The 10,853-nt window shown below is 31.8% G+C and overlaps 2 protein-coding genes and 1 long non-coding RNA gene across 3 annotated transcripts; 1 reads left to right on the top strand and 2 right to left on the bottom strand.

Moving 5' to 3' along the window:
• Positions 1-1,732: 1,732 nt before the first annotated feature.
• Positions 1,733-2,235, bottom strand: LOC125052256. The gene is made up of 2 exons (XR_007117426.1): positions 1,903-2,235; positions 1,733-1,809 (listed from the first exon to the last, which is right to left on the bottom strand). It is a non-coding gene; the product is annotated as an uncharacterized LOC125052256 (long non-coding RNA).
• Positions 2,236-2,359: 124 nt separating this feature from the next.
• LOC125052255 lies at positions 2,360-3,836 on the top strand. Its single transcript, XM_047652976.1, has 4 exons — positions 2,360-2,600; positions 2,823-2,994; positions 3,274-3,405; positions 3,549-3,836. Exons 1-4 carry the CDS (start codon positions 2,488-2,490, stop codon positions 3,780-3,782), a joined length of 651 nt encoding a protein of 216 aa, XP_047508932.1. The 5' UTR covers positions 2,360-2,487; the 3' UTR covers positions 3,783-3,836.
• Positions 3,837-7,318: 3,482 nt separating this feature from the next.
• Positions 7,319-10,636, bottom strand: LOC125052254 (uncharacterized protein CG5902). Its single transcript, XM_047652975.1, has 4 exons — positions 10,306-10,636; positions 9,303-9,388; positions 8,247-8,477; positions 7,319-7,940 (listed from the first exon to the last, which is right to left on the bottom strand). Exons 1-4 carry the CDS (start codon positions 10,497-10,499, stop codon positions 7,786-7,788), a joined length of 666 nt encoding a protein of 221 aa, XP_047508931.1. The 5' UTR covers positions 10,500-10,636; the 3' UTR covers positions 7,319-7,785.
• Between the last annotated feature and the right edge of the window lie 217 nt (positions 10,637-10,853).

Raw genomic sequence — 10,853 nt, 5'->3', positions numbered from 1 at the left:
GTATATACAGGTATCAATTTAATGATCAGACTTTTAGTCTGCTTCTATTTTTATTTACTGGCATCAATTTAATGATCAGACTTTAAGTCTGCTTTTATTTGTATATACAGGTATCAATTTAATGATCAGACTTATAGTCTGCTTTTATTTGTATATACAGGTATCAATTTAATGATCAGACTTATAGTCTGCTTCTATTTTTATTTACTGGCATCAATTTAATGATCAGACTTTAAGTCTGCTTTTATTTGTATATACAGGTATCAATTTAATGATCAGACTTTTAGTCTGCTTCTATTTTTATTTACTGGCATCAATTTAATGATCAGACTTTAAGTCTGCTTTTATTTGTATATACAGGTATCAATTTAATGATCAGACTTATAGTCTGCTTTTATTTGTATATACAGGTATCAATTTAATGATCAGACTTATAGTCTGCTTTTATTTGTATATACAGGTATCAATTTAATGATCAGACTTATAGTCTGCTTTTATTTGTATATACAGGTATCAATTTAATGATCAGTTGGGTTCCAACTGCTTTGAGTAGATACTCCCTTTTGTTTTACAGTATTAATCACAACCACATAGTTTTAATTAATTTAGTGAACCAGATCCAATTTAGGATCTTTGTTAAATCTGCGTTAGTTAGGTAGACAGGTACCTACCGATTTAACGGTCAACGGTTGTAAATAAACCTTGCTATTATTTTTATTGTTTTTTTTGTAGACAAATAGAAACATCACTAAACACAAGCATAATCTTAGTATATATAAATTACTGGTCACATTGTTTGTCCGCTATGGACTCCTAAACTACCGAACCAATATCAATCAAATTTGCACACCGTGTGCAGTTTGATCTAACTTAAAAGATAGGATACATCTCAATTTATACCCGCAATATTATTTTATTGCAAAATATTTGTTTCTTATTTAATAGTCACCATTCTAACAGATGGCGCTGTGTTAAAAGTACCAACGTTTCATATAATTCTTTCAACGTTTCTACAATTTAATGGCATAACCACCATAAAGCATGGTGGTCCCCATGACTGGTGTTCTCCTACCGTTTCCCTTGAATAGTTTACTACTTTGTAATATAACAAAAACCTTAGCCACAGCAACGCTTGGCCGGTCTACTAGTACAATATATTTCTATCACTATGTAGGTAGGTGCTAAGTGCTGTTCATATTTCCCGTCAACAATAAAATTATCTACATTCGTTCAGAAGTCAAGATGCAACTGTTTCTGCTATCAATAGCTAATGATTAAAACAACCGAGTCATAGTAAATTATAGGCAAAGTACTCTGGGAATGACGTCACTTGTTTAGTGCACCGTATCTTTCCCCTTTTTTTTTCTTACTTATGTGTACTCACTTTTTTCCTCGTCGCCACATGTAATGTCCTGCTTCTTGGAGTGTTTTACGGCTCACCAACACCACAACACTTGTACAAACGTCTTACACACAACCGCTCCGTTCGGGTGTCAGATTACGACTGACTGTCTGACAAGTGACGTAGGCGCATGAGACAACCAAGCAACACTTTATTTAGTCAATACACTACAGATCGGTTGTTGTTTTACTATGCAAAAACTATTTTCAAATTGTCTAGAAAAAAAAACATTTCAGTATTTCTTTTCGTACAGTGTAAAACTCATTTATCTTGTTTCTGATCAAATTTAAATCAAAACTCCAACTTTATTTTTTTTTGCCCTTTCCTCTATTTACCGGGCGTACTAAATACGCCTCTGTTAGATCTGCCTTCAGTAACAATTTGTCTTATGGTAGTATTAGAAACCCCTGAAATAAACCAAAGTTTAATATAAGTACATAATATAATACACACGAAAAATCCAATAAACCAAAGTATCAAGACGTGTTATTCCTACTAACCAGTCAACACTTGCTAATGGCTCAATATCGATGATTGTGTATGTTCTGCACCTTGTTGATCAAGTATTCTTTGATAAACATTGAAAACAATATTTCTTGCTTGAGATCTAAGAGGTTTCTTCGACATTTTCACCACTTTTCGCGTTCATAGAAGACATAATTTGTTTCGTAAATCGTAAGTTGCATTGGTCATGCGGGAGGACTGAGTTAACATCGATGTTCGATTCAGTTAACATCGATGTTACGATGTTTTTGCTTTTAACATCGATGATCATCGAGCATCCTAGTGGGAACATACTGTAGGAGACAGGTCCTTCGTCACAGATGACAGGAGTTGGCAATTGGCAATTGGCATCACTGATTGTAATTTGTACTGTAGATGGCCTAAAGGCTAACAGTAGCATGCCGGGCCATAAACTCAAAAAAAAAACTGACTGTAGAATGTTCAATATAATATATATTTGATAATATTACTGTAACTTCTACTTATTAATTTGATATTTACTTTATATTTAAATTTTTAAATTACTATAATGACTTAAAATAAACTGCACACACAAGGAGAAATAATTTTTAAGTTTAAAAATGGCATTAATGAGATCCTCTGAAATTCCTAAAGATGCAGTCCTTTTAAATGAAAATGAAGCTTCAAACTATATCTGGGAAATTGTATACGACTGGAAAAACTTATCAGATGTGTATGTTTCATTTATTATTTCTAATTGATTTTAAGGTTATGTCGTCTCACAATCTCAAATCTAACTTTTAATAATTCTGTTTATTATTGTCTTAGCTGTAAACTTTTATAATAGGTGCATTTTTACCAATTCTTATTTCTTTATTGGGTGGTATTCTGTATACTGTAACATATTTCTGTAACTTCGGTATCACCAAAATTCTAATAAACATTTGTTTTTCAGATGGGCCTTACGTCATGGTTCTACAATTCTAGGAGTAATAAATGCAGTGTCTGGTGTAGTTTTAAACAGACATTATCGTGTAAAGCTAAAACTTGGCACATATGGACACCTAGCTACTGTCATACCTGTGTCAGTTATGCCCGCCATTCTGACCATGTTATTTCATAGACATGTATGTTTTCAAGTTTATTAATCTCCCAGAGATGTCAAATATGCTCAGCTATGTAATTTTGTTATTTATAGTAACATCTATCTATAGTGCTAGCTTATGTATAGTCCCTTCAACATCTCTATGTAGAGTTTACTGGTACCTATACAAAATTAAATGAAGTACAAACACATCAGCACTGACACTGATCCAAGGTTTTCAACTACACTTGCTTGTTTGTCAAAATATTTTTAGTAATCGTAGTTACCTCCAGTTACATTAACCACAATTCATCTATTGCAGCTAATATCAACCAATCTCCTGCTGATGAAAAATGAACACTGTCCTATTTGTTATGAAGTGAGATCAGCTGCAATACAGTTAGCTTTGGGCATAACATACCCTATGTTATTGGCACCCACAGGAGCTTTGATGGTATGTTAAAAAAATCATTTAAAAACCATCTACAGATGGTTAATACAGCTATTCAAAAAATATTGAAACATGTTTAAAATGAGAAATTCTTTTTTAATAAATATTAATTAAATAAAAATTTTCACCAGTATTTAACTTTTCAGTTGGCTAACAGATACAATACCTATAGAGTACCACACCTACAACAAGGACCCAAAGTGATGTTTAAATTTGTTCAAAAACTGACCAAACCGTTGACTGGAACACTTACAACTTTAAGTTTAATACAAGTAGCAGCTTCATCAATTATTACATACTTTGAATTCAAAAACAACATTGTGTTTAGAAATAAACTTGTTGATCTTGAAAGAAAAGTATTATCAGAGAGAGGGCAATAAATTATTTATTGATTGTCTTGATTTATAGTGTAAATAGATTTGTTATAGTTAGAATATGTTTTTCATTTTAGTATCCTTAAATTCGTAAGATGCCATGTTACCCTATAAATTGTTGGTCTTAGAAGAGGTTCTGTTGTCCACAGGAAATATTATGTTTTAAGAATTTACATTATTCCTGTGTTATAGTTTATTAGAAAAAGCCCTTAAAAAATTTTTTATAATAGGATAAAAAGAACAGGATTGTAGACAATAAAAACACTATGGTCAAGTTGAAGAATGTTCTAACATTAAGTTTATATTAATAATTGGTCTTAGAGAGATACGGGTACCTGTAGGTTCCGTGTACGTACCTACAGTTAGAATTGGGTAAACTTAATAATTATTAATGGGTGTATATAAAGTAAAAAAAAAAAAAAATTGGCGGCAGATGTTTTATTTATCATTAAGATTATGACGCTTCAACCAGTCAACGTCTATTAAAATAACAACAATTCGTATTAAAAATATCGTTAAAGTAAAACGGCAACTTAACCTACAACAAATTATGCCTTATCTTAAACACTTTTTGTATTTTTAGTATTATATACTTTTTTTAGAATTTTCGCTTTGATTACATACAATGGATATCCGAGTGTCTAGCTAGTTTTAATCTATACCAGTCGGAATTTATTTTTTGTTCTAAAAGAAAAGAACATTTAAGGATGCCCACAAACAGTGTATCAAATCACTTAGAACAGTGATGCCATCTTGGGGGGTTTCCCCTCCTCAAATATAAGGGGAATGAAGATGTCTTAGGGGGTAATTTATACAAGATTGTTTTTTAAACGAACGATTCTATACAATTTATATAGAACTAGAACCCAACCAACAAACTAAACCAAATATAAAATCCAAGCGTGGCTGTAACTGAAATATCAAAAAGCTATAATACTCAAATTTTGATTTATATTTGATATGATCTGTCAAACCTAGTGTACAACAACTTCAGGGGTTTTTAATCGATATTTAGGGGTATTTGAAGTTGCTCCTAAGGGTTGATTCTGTAAGAGTTGGCATCACTGCTTAAGAATTAAACAGTTGAAAATGTAATGCATACTAAGAATCGCGTATTACGTACAGTAATTCTTGACTTGTAGTATGTTTCATGAAATATAAAGCAAAAGCCAAAGCCTAGTGTTAGTAAGACTTATTCAACGTACATAATAAGTCATATTAGGTTAGTTGATAAAAAATTAGATCCATAAATTGAGAAAACCTAACTAATTGACATACTTACTGACTAATATATTTGAACTGAGGTTACAAAATGCTACATCAATCCCTTATTCTCAGTTGGCATGATTGTTTCAAAATAAGTTGGTGCTGTTTCACCATTAATTCCATTAAAATATCAACGATATTTTCATGCTGTAATGGTACTTATATTTTATTCCCAATTTAGTCAGGGATTGATAAATAAATAGATATTAAGTTATTGTCTGGAAATTGTATATTTTTTTAACAATTAATCTGTCCAGTTTTTAACAAAACCTTACATACATTTCTGCATTTAGCAACACGTGAAATTGAAGTGTGGCTGCTTTGTATTTCAGTGTGTAGTATTGAGTGGTTTTGTTACATGTCTGGATAACTTTTTTTAATAAATGTAAATAACCCCAGTTCACATAATACAACCTGAAACCTTGACTAATGTAAATCTATAATATAACAACAACATTAACACAATATCGCAATTTAGCCAAAACTACCACGACCATATTTTGTTACTAAATTATGTTACATTTAATTACTAAAAATAATAGCTATTATTTATTGTAAATATTAAGCACGCCACTTTTCTTATGAATTAATATATCGTTAATGATGACGACTAAACGTAAAGTCAAAATTATGATCTACGTGAATTTATACGAAAAATATAATTTAATATCTAATAATGTGAATTAAGTATAAAACAATTATTATGATTTTAGGGATTTAACATCAAACAAACATGATTAATACATAATCCGTGATACATATCAGGAAATATTCTACATTCTTCATATTGTTACTAAAAAAGTATGACATACATGTGGGGTTTAGTAGTTTTTAATTAATTTCATAATTTTCTAGCGGCATGAAATTAAAAGTTGCTATGTACAAGCAATAAATCTTTACACCTTAATTTGTCATAGAAATGTTTAATACCAGTTCTTAAATTTAATTCTACCATATTGTGCTTTCTATTAAACGTGAAATATATTAAATATCACGATCGAATCATTGTATAATTATTATGATTTTAATAAGGCTCGTATTAAAGAACTTCCATCGATTGAAATATACTTCGGTGTCATAAACCATTTCTTCTACATAGTTTGACATATTTAAGTGCTAAAGACGGATAATCGTCTGGAGATACGAACTTGTAAAATTTCGGCCCGAATGATTATATTAAAAATATTCCTGATGATAACCTCATTTAGGACTAAGTCTAAAACAATCTATAATTACTCTTCTAAATCGAGAAAACTTCGTTCAACACTTCTAATCTATATAATATAGGCACAACTGCGATATTTCGTCCGTTAGTTGGTAATAAGACAATATTTTGTGTACTTATGTCGTTTAACATACCCCTCATATAGTTATCGTCAGTCGCCGCTAAAACAGGATAATGTATAATATTAGTACTTTAAGGGAGACTTGCATTGGTAAATGTACTTAAATAAGGTAAGGTGTATTTTACAATGCACATACATTTTAACTAATGTAAGTTTGAAGATGCGTTGGTTTTATGCAGTTTAAGTCAACACTTTCATAAAAATAGTATCCGCAAGTCTCCCATAGTTATATAGATAAGATTTTTCAAATGCGAGACTGACATTACTACTACAAAAATCTCAAAGGAAATACAACCGTCGTTAAGGATGTAAAAACACGTATCTTACATATCAATGGACAGAATCATCGCAACATTACTCTGAAAAGATGTTACTTATAAATCTATTTATAATGCTTGGCTACGATTCTATTTCTATTAAGCTAGATGAATCTGTAAGTTTGGCCACACATTATAAAGATGTTGCTAGATCGCGCTACAAGGCACAGTATTTCCGTTATGGCTAGAAATAGGTGTAAAAGCAATAATTAGTTTTTAATTTTGTAGGCTTATCTAGAGATACTTATGATTATTTACATAAACCATCTATACGTAGTGGTTATTCAGAAAATCTGCAGTAATACAATACTGAGATATTAGAGTTACTAAGATGTAGCGAGGTTAGGGAGCGTTCAAGTATTACGTAACGAATTTGGGGGGGGGGGGGGGGGGTGTTTGTTTTTGTAAAACATTACGATGCGGGCCAGGGATTGAATTATTTGTTGTTAATATTGTTTGTTAATTTATTGTTAATATTATTTTCTTCTTTCCAGTACTTTACACCACATAATGGTAAATTTTAGGTATAAAGAGTCGCTTTGGTGGTCACGAAACGTTTTACTATTGGGTACAGAAAAACGTTACGGCGCGTTACATGGGGGGGGGGGGGGGGTTAAAAAATAATCTCCAAAAATTGCGCTTGACTTGAACGCTCCCTTACTTGTCGATTTAAAAAAATATGTTTTTCTAATATTTAGTCTCACACCTATATTTTGCTATAACTTATACGTTTTGTACTTTTTGTGATTATACTACACCACTCGTAAGAGATGTTTGTATTCAGTACAATGTAAAATGTGCGACCGGGGGAAGACGAAATACCGAAGTCTTTGATGGCACCCTTCCCACAGGAATGTCATTGGCAGTGATAAAATCTTATACAATATCGACAGATCTGTTACGCCCGGAACCACTTTGAGCATAATTCTGACTTTCCGTATAATTCCACATACTTGGTACACTGTATGTATTCTTAGATGCTACGTTAACACTGTCACTCGTGTTTGTCCGATATATAAAGGGGGGTGGATATGCGAATATCGTGTTAGGGAACCCTAAGCAGGGCTGAGAGGCTATTTGCTAGCAACGCTGGTTGATATAATCATTGTAGGAAGCGGAGATTTCCTCCGACTGATATCTAGTCAGCTTAATACTCCGTCGCATGTCAGCTGTAATGGCTGCTTTGTAGCCCCCCTTTCGGAGGAGAGAATCAATTGTTTGTATTTGGTCCCAGCCTGAAATTATTAATAACGTTATTTGACTTACATCAATCTCACTAATTGTTAAACATTATGAGCACTTATGATTAACATGTTCAAAATTATCTCACTTCATATAAAAAGTAAATATGTATTTGTACCCTAAAGCAAAGAAGTCACTAGTAACAATTATAATTTATGCCGAACAAGGCTGGTTTCCTGCAGGGTGCCAATGTGTGTGTGTGTATGTGTGTGCGAGAGGGACACGCCTGAGTGTCGGATTGCATGAGCTGCCTTAAATGAATGCTAATTAAATAAGCTCTAAAAACTTAATATATATACCTTGTTCAGTAGCAACTTGAGGTAAGTAGGTTGCAGTGCGCTTCGAGCCACGTTCGTTAACGAACTCGATGCGAATCCCATGCTTGCCCAGCTTCCAGTCTAGATAATTCTCGGCTTCCTCGAAATGCTGCAGGATAGACACGGAAACCGTCAACCGGGGGACTTCATCCCGCGTAATTGGGGAGAAACGGGAGTCTTTAAAGGCACTTGTTATTGCGTATTCCCGAAGGCCTGAAACAGGACAAAACTTGTGGAATCCGACGATACTACTAAATAGTAACGATAGTAATAATTTACGAAGTATGATTGGTGATCATTTTAAGTCTAAGTGTATTTATATAATTGCGACGGTTAACTGAGATATAAAGTTCATGTAGAACGAAAGAAAATATCTAATAAACTAGACAATACAAACAACTAAGAATTTAAATTTAAAAATTGAGTGGGTACATACGTAATTAGTTATCACTATTAGGATATGAAAAAAAATGTTACCATTTTATTGCAATTACTACAATGGGCCTTGCCGTTACAGTCTTAGACTATCTGCATTGTTTCACTGGTATAGTGATTTCGCTATTGTAGTGTAGATACCTGACAGCACTTCTGTTACAGGCTGTGTCAGTGACCTCAGCAAGAAGGATGATCCCTTCAATTATTGGCCCTAATTAAGGAATGGGAAACCGGACTGTACAAAAGCAAACATACTGACATGGAGAACATACAACCTAACTGAGCAACATATGGGTCAACAACCTCATGTGACCGGCAATAGTCCCTTCTTGTTGAACCCCTCAAATAGGATGTTTATGAAATATATAATATATATATTATATGACTATAACATGAGACAAAGCTGAAGTATGTTAAGACAGCACTGTAAACCAAATTATATTATTATAAGACAGAAAAAGTCTTTAAGTTAGAAAAATATTAAAACATTTATTAAGTTTACTAAAAAAATACTGGTATTATCTAGATTCTTATAACTTAAAACATGATGTACAGTCTGTCTTTATTTAACTTATATGCATCTATAAGCAGTAGTAATAATACCTGAATGTAAATGCATGGCATTGAATGTGCCTATGCACCCTCTAAGTCGATGCTCTTTACCAATCTTCCAAGTTACAAAAAGGGGACTGTAAATAAAATATATTTTGTTAAACTAATTTGGTGTTTTAGACAATTCAATCATAGTACATATAGTTTTACTATTGGTATAATTTTTCTGTGAATTTATTTAAAAAAATTGAAGTAATAATATCATTTTTGAAATAATGCTTAAAAAAACAGATTTTGAAAGGTAATTTTGGTTATATTTTGATGTTAATTTTATCAAAAATTATATATACTTTCCAATTGTTTTATTAATAATATCTCTAGAGTATAACTATGAGTAAATAAAAAAAAATATAAATTGTTTAAATTAATAATATATGTATTTGATGTAGTTAAATATAATTCTTGAATGAATTAAATACCATCATGGAATAAAAATTTGTATCAAACTTATTTATAGAATAACAAATAATTGGAACCAAATATTTTTACCGATAAAGAGTCTAAAACACCATATAGTTAGTATTCTGTAATACATGAATTGTAAATAGTATAATAGTAATTTGATAAAAACTTTTGCCAATTTTTTACCAGAAGTATGTAAGACAATGTAGTAGTAGCTATCTACCAGAATAAAAGATAAAATAGAGCCTTTGGAAAAGAATTAAGGCAGTTTGAAACAGAAATGCCATATAATTAATAACATTTTAACATTTCAATAAATTATTGATAGGTCTTAAAAACGTAAATTATAGTTGTTTATAGTCTGCTTTATGGTGTTGCATAGAGTATAACTTAAATGAGTTTGAATTAATCCATATATAAGTATACTGAGATTATAGGTATGGTTATATATTACTGTGAAAGCTGAACACAAAGAGCGTTATACTAATTATATACTGATTGGGTCAACCACCTTACAAGGCTTAAGATGAGCACCTATAAGCTAAAGCAGCTTATAATTCGGAATATCGTCATATAAAACTTTGGAACTTACAATGCCTCATTAGTAAAATCAGGTGTTTGCGGTGGGTCCATGCTATGCAGCTGACTATACAAAACATCGAAACAAAAGTAACACATATCAGGAATAGCCACTGATTCGTTGTAACCATTCAAAGGTCGGTCATCATGATTACTATAAGAATTGTTTAATTTCTGCTTTTTAGTTCCACAAAATACTGAAGACATGTTGGTAAGTACCAAATTTAGGTTCAAAATTATGAAACAAAGCAGCCACACAATTTCACAAAGTAGGTAAACGAAATCAACACAAGATACACACACACACGCTTAGGCCCTATAAAATAATTTCAATGAGGTTGTCGTCTTGTCGAGTGTAATTGTCAAAATGACTTTAAAATGCCAAGTGCCAACTTGCAAGAATAAAAAAATATAAATTACCCTAAAAAAAAGTTTTACTATTAAAAACGACAAAATCGGCTAATTGATTTTGCGGAGAATTTTATTATATTACTTTATGACACATTTAACACAAGCAGTTAGCAATAGCACACTTGCACAGAGCCTTTTAAATCATATACG

This window comes from Pieris napi, chromosome 9 (assembly GCF_905475465.1).
Source record: "Pieris napi chromosome 9, ilPieNapi1.2, whole genome shotgun sequence".
In the NCBI taxonomy this organism is placed as follows: Eukaryota; Metazoa; Arthropoda; class Insecta; order Lepidoptera; family Pieridae; genus Pieris; species Pieris napi.
This window is presented reverse-complemented; position numbering and strand designations above follow the sequence as displayed.